Below are 19,791 nucleotides of genomic sequence, written 5' to 3'. Positions count from 1 at the left end.
TTTTTAAAAAAGAGGGGGGGCGTGGGGGGGGGGGGGGGGGAAGTTTTACAGAAAAATTCCAGCCCAGCAGCACTCAGAAGCCCTGCATGGAGGTGGTTTGAAAGGCAACTAGGCTTGACTCCTCTGTTTGGTATAAACACATACATATGATTGGCTAGAAATGAGGACAAGAAGTAGTTGCACGCTACATCAGTTAGGAATGCCTGGAATTTTCTCCTTGTTCCCTGCTGTAAAAATCAGTGACTCCATCCATCTTTCTCATAGTCATTTGGCTTCAGCCATGAAGAAGGTTTCTAGCTTGAGGCACAAAGAAACGTTTTCTTTTTCATTTTGTGTCTCTTTATTGAGTGCAGTGAACAGTGCTGAGTTACTATTTCTTGAGACTGAAGTCTGCTGTTCCTCCAGAGAAGCAGTGCTGCTCAGTAGCAGTGCTGTGCCTTTCTTCCCTCTGCCTTCCTGCTGGGCCTCAGGTGTGTTTGGGAGAGGTTGTGTCATGGACAAGAGGTCAAGTTCCATCCCTGTGCCCAACGCCACGTTTGGCGACACTGAAGTCTCCCAACAAAGGCTTGAGATCAGTACTGGGACAGGTTTGTGCAAAGAGTACTTTCACCCCCACAGATAAGATTAAAGGCATGTTCCAAAACCGTTCACACTGCTGAAGGATCTCTCAAACACCCACCAGCCCCACTGACCTGCAAACCTGCAGCACCCTGGATGTCCACGCCGAACCCTAGGAGCTGTACTGTGGGACGGGTGCAGGACCGAGCAGGTGTGGTACAAGGTTAGGAGATCTAGGCGACAGTCATGCCTGCTCACTGTTTGGCAATAAAGAAGTTACTTCTTTCCCTGTGCTTTCACCATCTGGATCCCTGGTGTAGTAGTTGAATAATGGACTGTGAATGCAGACAAAGGGCCAGACAGAAGTGCTGCTTGTATAGATTGTAGCAGCCCTACCAAAGACAACCTCACAGCAGCCCTCTGATGAGACCCTGTGAACACAGGGAACTTCCATCCCTTCTGACCACAACGGAAAGCAGAAGACCAATATTACAATATTGCACTGAGTCCCTCCCAGGGGAAGAAACATACAGACCACTTGTGAGCAGATCTAAGATAAAGACCACAGACTCCTTCAACTCGCATGTCTTTCTGAAGTGCAGCAGGGCAGGCTCCAGCCCAGGGCTTGGTCCCCTGTGGCATATCCCTTGTTTCGGCACCGATGACTGAAGATTACTCTGAATTGCCTACAATGCTAATGCTGAAATCACAGGTGAAATCCTAGCCTTACCTAAGTTAGTGAGGCTTAGATTTCAGCCCTGTAGCTGGAGCATTGCCTCCAAACAGGCTGCAAAAGATGTGAGGCAGAAGGGGAGCTTGGAAGAGAAATTTTGGGACAGGTAACTCAGGGTGTCCAAGCCGGAATACATACTCCTTCATTTCTAAGCCCACCCCCAGTGAGGGGATGGAGTCCTACACTCATCTAAAAACTAGGCAGTTATGGACTTAGTCCACAGGAGCTTGCATCCACACCTCCCTCTCAGAGGCTTGTGTCATTTCCAAATCAATGGGTGCCCAAAGCCTTTAAGAACAGCAAAGGGGTGTTTAAAAGTACTTTCCACCGCCCCAACTTTAAATTACTTTTACTTTATTCCATCATCCATCTCTTCAAATGGTTATCCAGTAAGGTCTTTGAAACATTTTTCACAGCTGCTAAGACAGTTCTGCCAAAGTCAGCAGCACTGGCGAATGCTTCTGCAGACTGGTCACAGCTCTCACTCCTGTCCTCCCATCCCTTTCCCTGTACGTGCAATGCATTGTCAGCTATGGTTCTGCAGCACTGCACCACTTTAGCATTGGGATTTGGATGCTTTACCAAGTGTCAGAGAGATTTTCTTCTTCATTAAGCCCTGTAGGTTACAGGTAATGTCCGGTTATCATTACTAACATTCCCCATTGCTGTGTTTTGCTGAAGGAAGATGGAGAGGTTGAATAGTGTCTTCCACCTTCTGCTTTCTTTCATAATGAAGAGAGGACTCATTTGCTATTGCCTCAAGGTACAGCTGGGAAGCGTGTGGTCCTTTGAACACTGGATAATTGGGACCTTATGACCTTTATCTAAGACTTATTTACATGAAGCCTTGAGTCTCACTTTTCCTGTCATTAGGAGAAGAGCATTTTCTCCCATCTCTGGGCCCTGCCCAGGTTTCCATAGTTCTTTTCCTGACTACTCTGCAGCCCTGCTAAGGGCAGGTGTCCAACAAGGGTCCTGGCTGCCAGGACCTCAGCTGCGATTGTCATCTCTGTTCCAGTGTCCCATGCTGACAGTGATGTAGCTAAGGACACAGAAAGAAAAAAGAAACATTTCCACCAATCACATTCTCATTTTGTGATGATAAAGCCAAGGCTCTCGATGTGGTACAGGCCTTTAGAGCTAAAGAACATGCAAAGGGAACCTTTAGCAGGGAATACAGAACTAGGAAGAAAGTCACAGTTCTAGTAACCTGCAAAACCACACCAGACTCCCCTTCAGAGAACAGCTATGCACACAACAGCAGCACTCTCCATCACTGTTTTCCCCCATATGCTATCATCTAGCATCTCCTCTACGTTCTGCCTGAAAGACATTCAACGCCAACAAAGAGGAAAGCTAGGGAATGAGGAAGCCCTCCTTTAAGTCAAGCTTGCAGCATGAATGTAGTCTTGAGAAATATATTGTGGCTAGAGACCTGTTCAAATTGAGCTCGTGTAAGTTGGTCTTTCACAGGTCTCTTGGAGGTCCAGAACTGGAGGTGGAACCTATCCCACAGAGCTGATGCCAGTGGCTTGACTTGTAAGCCTCCTGTAATTGCCTACATTTTCTTTGGTTCTCAGTTCTCCTGGCCACTGCCCAATCTCACAGACCATCATATGGCTGAATAAAATATTTGTGCAGTGCCTTCTACAAAGAGGAGAACTCCCAAGTCCACAATGGGCCTGGATGTTATTTCAGTCATCAGTGCTCACTGGGTAGCTGTGTTCAAAAACCAAAGATATTGGTGTGCATAAGGACTGGGATGAGGAGCAAAACAGAAGAAATACCGCCTTTCTGGAAATAAGTGTATACAAGCACAGCCTTTTCTGGACTAATGTGTGCAGTGTTTGTCACCCCATCTCATAAAGGGCTTGCAGACAAAGATGCTAAAAAGTATGGGAATCATTTCATATAAAAAGCAAATGAAAGCATTGCTTGTGTTTTCTTCAGGAAAGAGATGAACAGCTAGAGCTATGGTACTATGGCCTCTATGCATGTGTGCATACTATATGATGCTATGTACAATAATCAATGGCACAAAGTAGTGCTATCAGAAGCTTTTGCTCTTTCTGTGACATAACACAAGTACAGAAAGATATTTAAGGCAATGGTGGCCAATCCACTGTTGAACTTTCCGGCCATTGTGCAGTTGGTTGGAGTTGGGGAAGCTGTGGACACTTAGTCAATCTGATATTGTGCATTTATATATATGCCATATAAAGCCACAGTTATAACTAGTATCAAAAGAGACAATACATCATGCTTTAACTGTTAAACCAAATCCTAGGCAGCAGAGGACAGGTATGAGTCCTAGCAGTAGAGAGGAAGTTTACCCCACATCTGCCCATAGCAGTATCTGGTGCTAGCCACTGCAAGAAGTACAATAAACGGAGATTAGTTCTGCCCTAGCTTGGCAGTTTCTATGTTCTTCTAGAAGTTATTTGCATGGACCCTTGGGAGTACAACTTCACCTTGCCAGAGTCCACAGAGTTGCCACAGAGATTGGAAGTGATCACTGCACTGCCACTGATAATCTAGTATTAATGCACCCACTGCACAGCTCTCCAGGAGCGTCTAACTAATCTGATCATGCTGACCTGGTGAACTTTCCCAATCCCTTTCCTCTGCACATGGCAGCCATCTGTACCAGAGAGTCAGTACTGCTACCTTTAAAGTACTGCTCCTTGGAGCCACAAATCCCAGCTGATACTCTGCAAGCTTCTATCTGAAAAGTTCAGCCTACTTGATCTTAGTGTAAAGAGATGACACTGGTGGTGGTGCAGAGCACTGCTGGCAACTACAGCAAACAGCTGCCACTAAAATTTCATTGTCTGTCTGTCTATTCTGTCCACTGGTCTGCTATTTGAGCCCTTCTCAGTAGAAAATTTGGTTATCATTTATGGCAGAAAGCCTTCCTCCCATGTGGGGATTTCTGAGCATTTTCTGAAGATGATTCAAGTGCAGTTGTAGCAGGCCACTGCGGAAAACGTTGTAACGAGGAGACAGTGATTCTGAGCAAAATCTAGGTGGAGTTTAACCATTGGCCTTGGCTATAGAGAGCCATGTGCTAGCAGGAGCAACCACTACACAACATAAGCTTATACCGTGACATTAGTATGCACTGCGTTAAATACCACCTGTACGTACTGCTTGTAAGAGCTCCTTCCTATGGAGATGTGTAAGAGCGTAACACTCTCAGTGAACCTTGGAATACCATCTAGAAAGTTCAGTATTGTACAGGTTCAAGACCAATAGCTTTGTTCAGTTGGAAGAATACTACAAAGACATGAAGAAGATTGAGGCTGGCCAACCTCCCCGTGAACAGGAATTCTGTGCAGCATGCCACAATCAACGAGGACGGGCTTGGCCGATACAGCAACAGCTGTGGTTCCCAACATCAGAGGGGATGAAAGATTGCTGCCACCTTTCCTATAATTTCCATCCTTCACAAAATAAACCAGTTAACCAGCCTTGAGTGTCCATGCATTTCTTACTGAGGTCCCAAAAGAATTGGTGCCTCCTTGCTGCAAAACAGTGGTTAACCCGCTCTCCTCAAGAGGCCTTTTCCAGAGTCAGCCCACACGTTGTCATCGGTAAATATGCTTAGTGCCACGTAAGATTTCATTAAAAGCGGTCAGCTCCTGCTTCACCACTAGCCTACTAGCGCAGTTACCACCTATACAGGGCAAGCTGCATCTCATTAGAACATAGCAGACCTGTGGCACACGTGGGACCAAAGACAGTATTTCACTGCAACAGAGAAGGAAATCTTGCGCCTGTAGCTGGTAGCATGTAGGTTTCCTGTTCTCTGGAAAATCGTGACATTCCACTTTCCTCATCCTGCCCCTCACATGGCTATTTGCACCAATGCAAAGCAGGATGTGAAATACATCTGCAATGCTTATACCCACGTAGACACAATGCAAAGATTAAAAGTTTCAAAGCAACTGAGGACTAGGCACGTACTTTGACACCTTTCAGCATGCTACAGGTAGTCTAAATTGCATTTATATTCTTACTTTGTTGCTGGAGTAGTACTACAGACAAGAAAATGCTGGCATGCTTGCTTAGCGTTGTTCCCTCTGGGGCAGTCATGGAAAGACTACTGTATTTGCATTGCTTTCCTTGGCTGCCAGGTGTAGCAGCAGAGATAAGCTCCCATGAAACAGGAATGGCAGTGAGGGTGTTATGCCTCATGCCAGCTACCCATGGGCCAAGACTAAAATTCCAGTTACACAACTGCAATCCTCTTGCACAGTGCAGGCTGTACCTTCTAGCTTGTACATGACAATAGACAGTCTCCCTTTCCAAATCTTTATATAGCCAGCACTCCCTAGGTGCAGCAAGTGTTGTTCTTCCATCAATATGCTGATTGAACTGAAAACAAAGAACTGATTCAACTCTACACCATGAAAAAGGATCCATAGGGACTTGTTCCCTCTGAGGAAGTGAAGAGAAGATGGTGCCTCCCAGTGCTCCTTCCTTGCAGGATACAGGGTCCTGGGGGAACTGCTGGCCCCCTTACATGCAAAGCAATTGTCATCTGGCTCATTTTTCATTTCAGCTGTGAAACTGCTCCATTGTAAAGCTATTTCATCAAGTAGGAGAAAGCATTCTTCATCTCCCAACAAAAGAAGATCCATTTGTTTCCTTAGGCACAATTTACTCTTTCACATTTCTGGGCTTTGTTGTATTCTTACCTGACAATCTGAGAGTGCTTTTGATGTGAGAGCTAGCCAAATTGGGAGGCGAGACTTGAAAACCTGGGAAAGTACAAAGAGAATCTAACGTTGTGTGACATTCACCTCCTCTCCTCCCCACAAGGCACACAGTAGCCCATCTTCTTCTATAATCTGCTGTGCTGGATGCTGATCTCGCTTCAAAGCTGCGCTAATGTAGACTCTTTCCAGTAACTTTGATGGAGACTCTCTGGAGTTCAGCCAATGCAACCTAGATTAGAATAAGTCTCACCTCCTCATCCATATGTAATGTATAAATTCCCTCCTACCACTTTTGAATTTTGTCCTGTTGAGTAGGTTGGCATCTAAGGGAGCCTCTCTAAGCTTAATGCCAACACCAAGGAGGCAAAAGTTGGATCATAACAAGAAAGCCTATAAACATAAGTCTTGGCAAGGATGCTCAGATAAAAGAACACTTTCCTGGCATGCAAGTCACCCACCAAAAGACGTGAAGAGAACTAAGAGACTGTCCTGCTTACATCAATCCCTCATTGCCACTGAACAAAGCCCACTGACTCATTTATTGCCTTACCCAGGTTGGAATCCATCTACTTTTTGATACATTGAGGATTGCTTAGAAACTGCCCTACTGTACAACTGGGAATGCCTGGGGTTCCAGATCAACTAATACTGGATACAGGACAGTTGTTTGAAGCTGTTTGCTAAACTATTACCAACAGACAGGTAGAGTACATGGAACTGAACAACAAGGAGAGCTGAGGGCTGTCAGGGGAATTAGTGACTGGTATGAACAATCACCCAGCCTCTCCCCGCCTCCAGAAACATTAAATATTTAAGCACTAAAAATCATTCACTTCTCTGTCTGGTTAGTTATTCCTTTCCCCTCTTCCTGTCTTTTTTGTTCTGCCCTTAGATGAAGGCAAAAACCTCTTCTGGATAGAAATGAAACGCCCTTGCCTTTTGCTTGTGTTTGCACCGGGGAAGATATCCACAGATAACACAGTACAGCCATTGTAGTAAAATTCAAGGCAGATGAACATCACTGCACAAAAGTAGCACGGTCGGCACGCCTCACGGTAGTAGCAGCCAAGCATGCCATGGCAACCAGCCAAACGATGACACTGGCTAGGAGCCAATTTGATTTATTTTTGGCAGCCTGACACCGCATACTACTGTGCCAGTCTTCGATCACAGAAACGATAAGAGATGACCTTTGAAAGCCAAGGGGATGACTTCTGGGAGAAGGGGACTGATGAGGCTGAAAGAGGATCTGTCCCCAGGCTGGAGGAGTACTGGAGTGGCAGATGTTTGGTAGCCCTCCCTCCTTTGTGAATGACCATCACAGCCGTGCCAGTAACCACCAGCGCTGCATTCGCTGGGGGATGACTGGGAGAAAGGTTGAAACATGACAAATGTCTTTAAGTCTACGGACACAGTAAGTACCAAGGGAGAAACGGAGAGGTTTAAAGAGATGAGAGGGAGAAATAGGATCAAGACAGGAAAAAGAAAACATAGGGTTTCTGTCAGGAAATATTTCCTGTCTGTGGAAACTTTTATACTGTGATGAAGCTCTTTTGTGGAACATTCTTTAAGGAGAAAGCAGCTTCTTACTATTCTGGACATTGTGCTATAGAGTGTATTGCAGAACACAACCCAGCATCCTCAGAGACATGGACAAGAAAGCCTGTTCAATCTTTTTTGCATTTCTTTCTTGGATGGCTCTGGGGGCACTTGCCCAGCTGTTTGAGTTTGTGACTAGAAGGCTGATATCATACTGGAATAGGAATTTAGAAAAAAAAAAAATCTATATTCATTAACATTTTAAAGAGACTACAGTTTGACTGTGGCCACACACCTTCCATGTCTGCTTTCTGCAAACATTAGTAAGCTTGAGTATTACAGCATGCATATTGAATAAGTATAAATAGATGCACATACTGGCCTTGAACACTCAAACAATCACTGAAAACTCATTTTTAAATATATATATTTGATTGTAGATTTTCCAACTTACTCTGTTGGCTAGATATTTACATAAGTAACAGTATCATGTGCAAATGCATATTAAACCATGCATTTAAATGGCCACTTCAAATAATGTGGCCATGAATGCTTGGCCACTTCAAATGATGTTAAATCCAACAAGAACACGAGGAAGGTATCTGCAAATAATTTAGAAGAGTGCTTAGAAATAAACCATTCTTTGATGACTGATGACTCAAAACAGGTAAAAATTAAGCAAATTAAATAGCCTGCTACTATGAATTTCCCACCTCTATCCATTAGAGCAGATTAATCCAAATAAAAATAGAATGTTAATTCAGAGCAAATCACTATTCCTGTTTAGGAATAAGGCATCCCCACTCTTAAATAAAAGTTAGTTAGCACTTGTTATCCTGTGTACAGAGGACCCCAAAACACCGATTCACTCTGTCCTATTTTTGCCATTGATACCTTTGATCAAGTATAAAAACAATGCAAGCACAGCATGCAACATACCAAATTAGATTTCACAAATCACATGACATTTATTTTGCCACTCAACTCATCACACAAAGTAAGAACAAAGAGATGGAGACCTGAACAACAAAAAGCCAACTTGGATGATGCAACTTCAACGCTTATCTCTAGAAATGTTTAAATGAAAGGAGGTAAAACCAGCAACCCTTTGTTTTTGTGTACATTCAGTTTAGGCTCACCCTCTTCAGGGCCGCTCCCCTTGTCCATACCTTACATCATAAGTGTTCTGCATGAACTCCTCTCCCAGTACTTATCTGTCCTTTTGGATATCTATTCTTTCCTATCTGTCCACTTTGTTGAGCAGGAGTAGAGTCACCTGAAGCTCCAAGTTAGCTAGGAAGCTTGGAAGTCTAATTAGAGAGAGGGAATTGTAATTTGTGGAAAAGTAGTAGTTAACCAAATGAAATGATGGAGAAACATCAGTAAGTACAAGACTGGATGCTGAGGCTCTGTAACATCTACATCAGGCTGTTTGTGAATATCAAGGTGATATGCCACATTTTTGTCCCAACAAGCTAAAGAATGCAGAATGCCCTGTGAATGGCTTGTGAATGGTTTGTTTATGTTCTCTTTCTTTGATAAGGTAAGGAAGGTAAAGAACAAGAACAACAGTATCCTGTGGTCTTTGATGCATTTTCTATCCAGCTCAGTATCACAATTCAAAAACAGCTGTTCTTTATGGCTTGTAAACACTACGCCTCTGTCAAAAATGCTTACTTTTGCCTCTCAAAACTTTTCACCTCTTCCCAGGGGAACTAGTTAAGCAGAGTTGCACTCAGTCAAGAGCAAAGACTTGAAAACACCTCCTAGAGTGACTGCTTGCATTCAAACCTCTCTTCTGTCCTCACTCACTGAGGTGTCAGGACCTTTATTTAATCTTCCCCTTCCCTACCTCTAACCACGTGGGTCTGACCCAACTGACACATCTAAAAGCTTCATGCAAGTATGGCAGTCATGGGCTACTCCAAGTACAGAGGCTAGCAGTATTGGTGTAGATGAAACTATAAGCAATGCTGATAACAAGATGTTCCTGACTGGGATATGGTTGTACCAGGAATCTCATCCATTCAGAAGCAGATGGAAAAAAGACACTTTTGGCTCCTTCTTGACCATCCCACTAGCAAGGCTAAATGGCCTCCTGCAGCATGAGAGCGCTTTTGTATTGTGAGCTTTTCAGCTCAAGTTGGCAGCCTCCAGTGAGCTGGTATCACCTCGGGCTGTTTTGTTGCCCCACTGGAACTGCCTCTGCCAGTTGACTGAGAAGATTCACCACCCTCTTTAGCAAATGTAGAGTTTGGGGACCTCTCCCAGGCTCCTCCAAGCCTCCCAGCTGGCTGACACTCTCCGGCCACCAGGGAAAAAGGTCTGGATGGCACCTCCACCTAGAGGAACGGGAGCCTCGAGAGGAGGTGCAGTATTTCCAAAAGGTGCCAGGAAGCAGGGAAGAGGGCGTTAAGCAAGAACATGCAACTCTCCCCACCCCTAAACCCAGCAAGGGGATTCCCTTGTTAACTCTCAAGTCTAACCCCCAGGCCAGCTCTCGCTGGCCAACCTCGGATGCGTCCCCAAGAGACCAAGGGAGGTATCCATTTCTGGAGAGGCCCGCTCCCTAGCGAGGCATTCACTCACCTGTCTTCTCTTCGGTTTGGCTGCTCTCCACTGTCTCCATTTGGGGTTGCGCTGTTGCCTTGGCAGTAGCATCCTCTGCGGCAGGGGTGGTGGTGGCAGTGGTGTCAGCAGCAGGCACGTCGGCTTGTTTAGGCTCCTCTTTGTCTTGGGCTTCATCAGCCTTCAAGGACGGCGAGTTGTCAGTGGAAGCTTTAGTGGCACTTTCCGTTTCGGCGGCAGCGGCAGCAGCGGGCTTCTCCTCTGAGGAGGCGGCAGGAGCGGCAGCCTGCGGGGCTGGCTGCTCTGAGCCCGTGTCGGCGGCTCCATCCCCTTTTTTCTCCTCCGCTGGCGCGCTGCTGTCTTTGCTGCCCTCCTCCAGCTGGGCACTGTCAGCGGCCGCCGCTTCTGTGGCGGTGGGAGCCTCGCTCTCTTTGTTCTCGGCCGCTCCGCCGGCAGGGCCTTCCTCCTTCTTGTCGGCGGCATCGGTCTCAGACGCCGGGGCATCTCCCTTCTTCTCCCCCTTGAGCTTTTTCCTTGTTATGTGTCCACGGAAGCTGGCCTGGATTTTGGTGGCTGCCTTATGAGCTTTATCTTCTGGTTTGATGCCATCTTGCTCAATCTTTTGGTCCCCGTCCTCATTTTTTTCAACCTTTGAAGAAGAACAAGGGAAGAGGACAGAGAAGAAAACAGGGAGATAAGTTAAGATCACTCCAGGGGCAGCCTAGGCTCTGGTTTTATTGGGAATGTCCCACCTTCCCCTCCTGCTAACCAGTGACAGGTTTCAAAGCAGCCTTTCCATTTGGTAGGAGTTTGAAGCCAGGTGGCTCTCATTTCATCCTGGGGCTGGACAGACGTGGGGCATTTGTAAAAGGAATTTAAAGCACCTCATCATCTCCATCAGCAATGCTGAGAGCACCTTGGCTGCGTGGAAAGGCTTGCACCAGCTGGGTTGTCTCTATTCCCATGATTTATTTTCCCATCCATTTTGAAATATACCATTTTTTTTCCCCTACTCATTTTCAAAACACTCTCCTGAGGGGGATTTTCACAGTCCTTCCAAATCCACCTTTGCCTTCAAGTCTTTGTTTCTTTTTAATGACACCTTGTTTCACAGGTGTGTGACTCTAATGACAGCAAGTATTTTGTCCTTTATAGCTTTTTGGCTCAGGACTGCCAACAGAGAATAGTATTGCTGCCCGCCCCACCGCAGATGCATGCTGTCAGACATACACAGATATTCACAGGATATACTCCTCACAAATGCCCTGCCTGCAAGCACTCCAAGCACTTTGCCTCTGCTCACCGCTCATGGTTTCAATGAAGGAATAATAGGCAGATAGATATCAGTCTTTCCTGTTTCAGCAATTATAATTTCTCTTGACTATTGGGGGGAATTCAGCTTTGCAACAAAGAACAGGCATTCCCCATGTTTTTTAGACATAAGCCATGCATTAGAGTCTTCAGTGTGACCAAAACAGAGCCTGTGCCTCATGCTGGTCTGCTGCAGACAGATAATGCTCAGCTTGTAAACCCCCACTGAATCTACAGGACATACCATGCTTCACCCCAATAATTTAGCAGCCCTTGGGCAAGTAACAGCTCAGCTGCATATTGATGAAAGGACACTGTTCTATTAATATTCCCATTGGGAAGCATTCAAAGAGCTACTCGGAAGCAGAGCCACTGGCCTCTTTGCTGTCTGCACCTGGTTTCCAACACTGGCTCAGGTCACGAGAGAAAGAAAACGAGCTGGCTGAGAAAGATAGCAAGCGTTTATTCCTGGGTGGGAAGAGGAAACCACTCCTCAGGCCATTGCAACTGAGAGGTGCCATCTGGAAAAAGGCCCGGGACCAGAAGAACAGAGAGAGGAGACAGCTTATAAATACATTCAAAAAGAGTGCAGCAGGAATAAGGGAGAAGAAGCCACTGCAGCACGCACGTGTGGCACCGGAACCACCATGGCTGTGAAGAGGGGGAGAGGGGACTGGTCACACTGGCAGCAATCACTGGGAAACAGACTGGAAGGGATTATTTCCACAGGGTGAGACAGGGTCAGGCACACATGTATGAGTGAAACTGTGCCGGTGAACCAAATGCTTGGCCACTGGCATACCAGAGGTGGTACCCGCTATTTCCCCCGGGTCCCCAGTGAGCGCAGGATTCCCCATCCTAGCACTGGTGCCCACCTGGGATCGTTCCCCAGGTAAACAGGGGTGAGCTTGAGTGGGTACGGTGGCCAAGGAACGAGCAGCCCCAAATCATCAAGGAAAAGAACCGCTCCACACAGCTGTGCAGAGGTGAGGATGGGTCTGTATACAGCACGAAATAAGTCTGGGAGTGAGACTAGCCGCCGGGATGCTTGTGTACGGGGTGAGTAAAAAAACCTGTGAATGAATATGCAACTGATATTAATACACAGCATTCAGCACAAGGAGTTTTCATGCGCCTGACCATGCCCAGGGACAAAACGGTTGTTGTAGCTACCACGGGGGCGCAGCTGAGCAGTTACATCTACGGTTCCCCATGTGCATTGAGCGATGTGGTATGGAAAGTGGGTTTTCATGCTCGTCTCGGCTTGTCAGAGAGCAGGTGATGGTTATGTGTAAAGACGTTACCATGCTGTAACCATTCATGTATGTCTTTTGCTTGCATAGCTAACTGCACTGTGCTATTCAGCATCTGGGGTAAGCTTTTCGGCCTATTTCAGCACAAGGGGATGGAAACAGATCGGAAGTACTTTTAAACTAGCGTGTTCACAGAACAGCTGTGATCCAGCCAGGGTAGTGCAGAGCTCTGCACGGGTTCATCCATCCTGCTCCTTAGGCAAGTTTTGCAGCTCGCAGTTAAGTCCTGTGTTGCTGTGGCAACATAACTACTAATACCCAGACTAGCTGGTTTGAGGAGAGCTTGAGTATGCCTACATTACACTGTAGCCACAGCAACGTGAAGACAGACTCCTTTATAGCACTGTATAACACTTAGATGCCCTAGCTTTGACTCTCTCTCTCTAAGGACTGTGGCCAATTTCAAACAGCGGCAGGACTGGGAGACTGGAAAGACAATTCAGACGTAACTACAAGACCCTAAAGGTCCAGTCCCATATGCCTGACTCCTGCAAAACCATTAGTGAATGTGACAAAATTGTTAATCCCTGGACAAAGATGAAGACCATTGACTGAAAGGAGATCTCCCTTGCCACCGGCCTTGCTGCTCTCACATCCCACGTACCTCCTGCTCCAACCAGGACGGCTATTTTGAAGAGTGGCCTGCTGTCTGCATGCCTCTGACTCCAGAGGAGTTACCCTGTCACCTGGGCTATGCAGCCCTTCGAAGGCTTATCTCCTTCTCACCGCTAGCAGGAGGCCAGGGCGCAGTGAGCCGCAGGGTTGGCTCTCCTGCTATTCTGACAGATGAACTCGCAGAGAGCTGCGACTGCCAGCCAGCCCTTTACCTGGCAGTAAATTCATCCCAGGGAATGGGAGAGCACTTTTTCTTTTCTCTCCAGGGAGATCAGACTGAAACCTCTCGCCCGCACCTACCTCATTACAGAGCTAAAAGGCTCCTTTGCTATTCTGATGACATCATTGTCCTCTTATCCCAGTCGGGATGACATCAGTCTGAGTCCTTGCCAGATCGCAAGGTTTGCAACTGCGAAATATATTTCCAACAGGCTGCTTTCAGCATGATTTCAGATATAAAAGATAAGAAACATGAGGCTGGGGCAGAGGTGGAGTTTAAGGTCATGGACGAAAGAAATGTACTAATAGTTTGTCTGTGCCAACTGTGGCCCTCAGGAATCCCATTTCTATTCAGTCCTTCCCCACTGAAGCATCCCAGGCATTTGAAATGACTTATTCTCAGGCTACTGGCCTGCAGCTACTTCTGGGGTAGGACACGGTATCCATATAGTATGTGTGTCATGTTGTATAACAATGGGTTGGGTGAGAAACAGATTGTTCAGAGGGAAACTTCTGTTCACACAAAAAAAGACAAGGGGTCTTCATCTGTGGCTTACGCACACAGCAGATAAACCTTAATTAAGGAAGCTACTCAAAAATAACTTGTATACATTGAAGATCCTGGAAAGCAATTTATCTTCCTTGGAAAGCTAAAAGGATGAGTCAGCCCTGCCAGGATGTATTCAAAAGCATCTCAGTGGAAAACAAGAAATCTGTCTGTCTTATCTATCTGCCATGCGTGTATGACATCTTGGTTGTAGTATTGTGGCTGGAATAAAGCGACTATTATTACTAGTGTTTGTAGAGAATCTAGAGCTCTCAGCCAGGAATCAGGTCTGGTAAGGATAAGTTTCATATATTAATATTCCATCACACACCCTTCATTTACACATTTATGTGTAAACTCATACTAGTACTTAATATTGACATATTCATGATACTGTAAGTGTGCATGCAATGTATTGTCATTTTACACAGATCAAATGTCCTCTGTTTCCTTTAGTGTGAAATAAGTCATAGATCCTTCAATGGCTGAAGGACTTAAAATCATGGAGGCTGGTGGATACATAGCTGTATGGATGTATAAAAGGACATACATAGTCAAGCATGTCCATTTTTTTATTTGGACCATCCCCACGTACCCACCGAAGCCAGTGTGCAAAGCTTTGCCTTTATGAAACACACTGTTAAGCTTTTACGTCTCTATCTACACAGCCCACAACATCTTTCCAATCCTGGAGGGATGATCCTCTCACCATCTCCATCTGCTTGTCTGCCACACCTCCAGGTTTCTAGGACATCCCTTCCCAGGCAGACTGTTCCTGTAAGTGAGACTTTCTTTGCTGTCACACAGCTGAGAGAGTAGGAGATAAGAAATTAGTGTTTAAGACACAGGTAGGGCAGAGGTTAGTTCTTAGGCACCAAGAATGTGGGAATTGCATGGAGCCATGCCCCCAAGAAGATTTCTAATCTCTGGCCACCATTCCACCTTCCATCTCCAAACCCACAGCTTACAGAGGGGTCAAAATATGGCAAAGAATGAAGAAAGTGTTACTATAACCTCCAGGCCCTTCTAACTGTCCCACATGCTGGTAAGTCAGGAAAGGAGAAATGGAGAAACTAGATGTTTTCCAGATGTTCCATGTGTTTGCAGCCACACCTAGACAAAGAGCAAGAAAGGATGGGACTGAGTGCTTTGGTCCTTGCTTGCTGTTTGTCCACCTGTCTCTTGTGGCATACCTCATTGCCTGGCCTTGGAAAAATAATCACGTAGTTCTGTATTTTGGATGCCGGGATGGAGAGATCAAGAAAGAACTTACTGTTCCATTAAAAGGTCTTTCAATATTATACAGTCCTCTCTACCCAACCCCCTTTCCTGGTGTTTCTCTGCCCACCAATATGTAGCATATGTCAGCCTCCTTAATGTTCATCCTAGGATCAGGCTGCTACACACTCAGACATTACCCTGGTATCCCGCTCCTTCCTGTCCTTAGATAGGAACTCCTCTTTAACGTGACACCAAATCCCAGAGCCCTTCGATTCACGTTGCTGTCTCCTGGTATTCTGAAACCCATGTGCCAGGAGTCGATTTAGGACTTGCACAGCTTTCACCAGAGACGGCATCAATACTGGCCAGAGCCTGGACATCTGCAGGACCAGTGACAATTATCGATAACCCACTTCACAACCCAAGGGCAATATGATACCTGATTACTAAGGAAAAAACCCACCCCGTGTTCTCCATGCAAAGATATGGGGACCCCAAGTCATTCCTTTCTCATGACACCTGTGCTAAGGTATGTGTGGAAATCTTTCCTTCAGTTAGCTACTGCTGAACCAACTAACCCCCCGTGGAACTTGTGGGGTTAAGGTGCACCCCAGCCCATGCTCTAATCTTGACTAAAGCACAACGTGTGTTCCTACTGACGCTATTCAAGGTCACTTGGGCCCAGACTGACGAAGAAATTTAGGTACCTGACTCCCATTGATTTCACGGGATTGAGTCACCTCAATGCTTTTGAGGGCCTGGCACTACATGACCTGATTTGTCTCAGAGACGGCATTTAAGGAGCAGAATGCATTAAAAAAAAAGACCAGCTGTCTCCCCAGAAGGAGTGAAGCATGGACACATGAGAAAGAGAAAAGGCTTTCACGCCTTGTGAAGTGAAGAAGCAATTTAGCACAGAGAACAGCTTTTTTTTAACCCAGTTAAATGGTGTGAAGACACCTGGCTACAGGATAGCACCTCTCAGCACAACCTGTCTGCAAAGCGAGGAAACAAACAAGAGTTCCTTTTTTTCCCAGGATGACTATGGTGATGGCGGGTAAAACACCCTTGAGAGAGAAAAGGTTAATTCATCTTTCTGAAGGCTTATGCAGGATGGTTCCCCAGGGTATATCAGCTCACCAGTTTCAAATCCTGTAACAATGGAGTTTCCATCCTTTCCTCTACAAGACCCTCTCACGTGTAGGAAACTTCCCCTCTATTTTATGGTGCCTAGAATGGAATAAGCTAATGATGGTCAGGCAGATGGATGGATGTTATTCACTTGTGTGCTGTGACTGAGAAGACAGGTAGAAAATAATCTCGGCTAGACCTATTTAGATATTTTCAGTGTGCCTTCTCAATAAATCTATTATACTCTCCTCACCTGCTTTGTGACTCTCCCTTCTGTTTGTCAACTTATTTCTGTTAAGCTGGTGGTCAACCATGGTGTCATCTACCACCCTGAAGTTCCTACAGCTCCAGTGGTTAAATGGAGAAAGGCACTCAGTACTGCCTATGCTGCCTTTGCAGGCTGGGTGAAGAAATAAGAGCCTTGCCCCTGAAGCTGATACGAAGTCGCTGATGTCCAGGACTGGTGCTTCCTGGAGCAGAGTGGCTTGTGGACGTCATTGGGGAAAAGCACTTGCCTTGGGTCTGATCTGGGCTCTGTGGAGCACTTCGGTGGTTGTGGGGCACAGGATGCGTTCACTCATCTTTCAATTCAAAGCACCCAAAGTCTCAGAGACAGGACTGGGTTGCAGCTTGCCAAGGCGGTGCTTTCACAGTTAATGTCAAGGGCATTATATCCTGCGGTATGGCCTCAGTCTGTGGACTGTGTTGAAGGCCTTGGGTGTTTGGCATGATCAACACCTTTGCTCTTGCTTCAGGTTGGATCCTGGCACAAACTGAGCTGTCAGTTGTGCCTAGTCTCCTTTTTGGAGGGAAATAGTTGTGTCGCTCCAGAAGGAGCCAGCCAGCAGGCGTTCAGATCAAGGGACGAAAGCCTGGAAATGAAGCAGGAAGGTATCCAAGCTGACAGTGTAAATCCACTCCCAAAATAGACCACGTTGAAGAAATTCAGCAAAAGGACCAGGTGAAAAATTTCCCTTGAACTATGCTTTGATTAGAAAAGCCCATTTAAAGAATATGTGATTTCTGCTGCAGATGGGTTTAGACAGAAATGCAAACTTGGATGTCACTGGACTAAAGAGAAATTTTATTGAGGCTCAGACTATGTGGTTTGTGTGGTCTTGTTCTGGGTAGTTCAGGCAAGGATGGTTGCCACTATGTGAATTATTTTAAAATAACACCTTCAGACTCTGAATCCCATGGTCTGCTGACCATGAGCAGGTAATGAAACCCTGAATTATCATTCCTTCTCCCTCCCCACCTTTCTCTCTCACTCTCTTTTCTTCTTGCTTGCTTAGTTTTGGACTCCACGAAATTTTTCAGGGAATTGTTATTAACCTCTGGTAGCTCAGATTGCCTACCCCCATGAGGGCTGGACACACTTGCTTCTGCTCTAGCTGCAGCCAAGGGCCAGAGGCTAATTTAGAGCTCAGAATTGCTTCTCTGAGATCCCATGCAGGCAGCTGCTGAGCCTCCCCAGAGTCCAGGGTTACGCAAGGTCTCTAGAGCCTTTTCTACAAGAAGCAGCAGCTTGTGTCCTGCAGCTCCTACCCCATTCCCTCCATGGGAACACTGGGCTGCACCCAGCTCTAGTGATGGGAAATATCCCTACTTCTCCCTAACCTGAGCAAACTGCAGGCAGGGATAATACAAGCCCTTCCACTGCTGGTCTCTGAGGTTACCTTGAGCTTTCCTGGTTGCACCTAGAAATTGTGAGGAATTTCATGCTGGGACCATCAGTCCATGGGCAACTAGACTGAGGCCCTGTCACTAGCTCAAGCACCTGCTTGTGCTCCTTGCTGGTTTGCCCAGGGTTTTTGCAGCCAGCAGAATAACAACGAAAAGCTCAAGCCCCAAGTCCATCCAGTCTCTGAACCTTCTTTTTAACCTGCCTGTTAACCTTGAATCTCCTCTGGTACCTCCTTCTGGCAGTGACTATTATTATCATTATTATTATTATTATTATTATTATTATTAGTTTAGTTTATGTCACTGGAAATGGGGGCAATTATCTTCCGAGAAAGCATCTGCAAGTTCATTAAAGTCAAACAAACATCCCCAGCAATTAGGGAAAGCAAGGCACGGACTAACTCCCAGTGGCTTGGGAAGATGCTTAGAGGGTGGGATCTGCTATTGCAGCAAAAATCTTCCTCCCCTGCCCAGCCCCAGGCTTTGCCACTGCAGAGGTGGGCAGGGAAGGGAGGTGTGGGGCTGAAACCCAGGGTGGGTAGAAGGGGCTCTGCAAGGAGCTGGTCTGGTAAGGTGGAAGGCTAGGGGAGGGAGAAGACAGAGCTCAAGGCAGAGAAGGAAAGGAATGAGAGGAGAGGAGAGGGAAGAATAAAGGAACCAAACGGAGAGGAGAAAAGGAAAGGTGGGGAGAGAGGTAAAACCTGTCCAAAGCCAAAGCACTGAATGGAAGAGAGGCATATAAATAAGAGGCATGATGACAGAGATGTGATACAGAAGAAGGGAGAGGGCAAGGGAGAGAGAGAGAAAATCACTGATCCACATCCAAAGGGCACGACAGCAGGAAATACCAAGAAAAACCAGGCAGCTAAATAGCCAAGCAGGGTCTCCTGGAGCAGATCGGCATGACTGACAGTGCCACAGCTGAAAGAGGTGTTAGCAGTGCTCTCGCTGGCCCATGCCACCTCGCTGCACAACCCTGGCTGTCATTTCCGTGAGCACTGGGCTAGCAGTGGTCCTGAGGACCCTGCGTCAGCCTCTCAACAGTGTCCTGCTGGGGAGCTGGCCCTGTCAGTAAGCAGGCTGATTTGGATGTGGGTGAGTTAATGTGTGACAGCCCTGGGCTGAGCCTTCCCTCCTCCTTCCCCATCCTGGACCGCGGACGGGGGGAAGTGTGATGGAGAAGCTTCTCCAAGGCAGCAGGGAGATATGAGAGAGGAAATCCAGGTGGGGAATGAAGGCTGTTCACTTCTTCACTTGTAGCTGTGTCACCCTACTTGTAAAATGTAACGGGCGATGCTTACTCTGCCCTTGAAACCTGAAGTTTTGCTGTGGTGCTGCAGGGGAGGCAAGGTGTTCTCATGAATACCCTATTCAATTATCACAGACCATCCCACCAGCGATGCTCATGTCAGCTAAGGCTTCAATGACAAAAATGCTTTGGCTGTGCACCAGCCTCCTCTGTCTTCCCACATCATTGCTCTACAATGAACTTCTGCTCCACAGAGCATCTGGACAGTGATGTTTCTAGAGGACCTTTCACCCCCCACTGCTTTACACCTAGCACCTGCCCAAAGAAGAAAAGGTCTCTCTCCTCCCGAACTGCAGCTACTGCTGGGGTGAAACCCTGTA

At 46.4% G+C, this 19,791-nt stretch overlaps 1 protein-coding gene across 1 annotated transcript in view; it reads right to left on the bottom strand.

The window, feature by feature from the left end:
- Nucleotides 1–19,791, bottom strand: part of GAP43 (growth associated protein 43) — a 148,222-nt gene that overhangs the window by 12,568 nt on the left and 115,863 nt on the right. Inside the window, exon 2 of the mRNA XM_010567679.1 lies at nt 10,141–10,768. Coding sequence (XP_010565981.1) covers nt 10,141–10,768 — 628 coding nt within the window. The remainder of the gene's footprint in view (nt 1–10,140; nt 10,769–19,791) is intronic.

Source organism: Haliaeetus leucocephalus, unplaced genomic scaffold (genome assembly GCF_000737465.1).
Source record: "Haliaeetus leucocephalus isolate CR32 unplaced genomic scaffold, Haliaeetus_leucocephalus-4.0 Scaffold228, whole genome shotgun sequence".
Lineage (NCBI taxonomy): Eukaryota > Metazoa > Chordata > Aves > Accipitriformes > Accipitridae > Haliaeetus > Haliaeetus leucocephalus.
The sequence above is the reverse complement of the archived record's forward strand: the minus strand, read 5'-3'. Positions and strand labels throughout refer to the sequence as shown.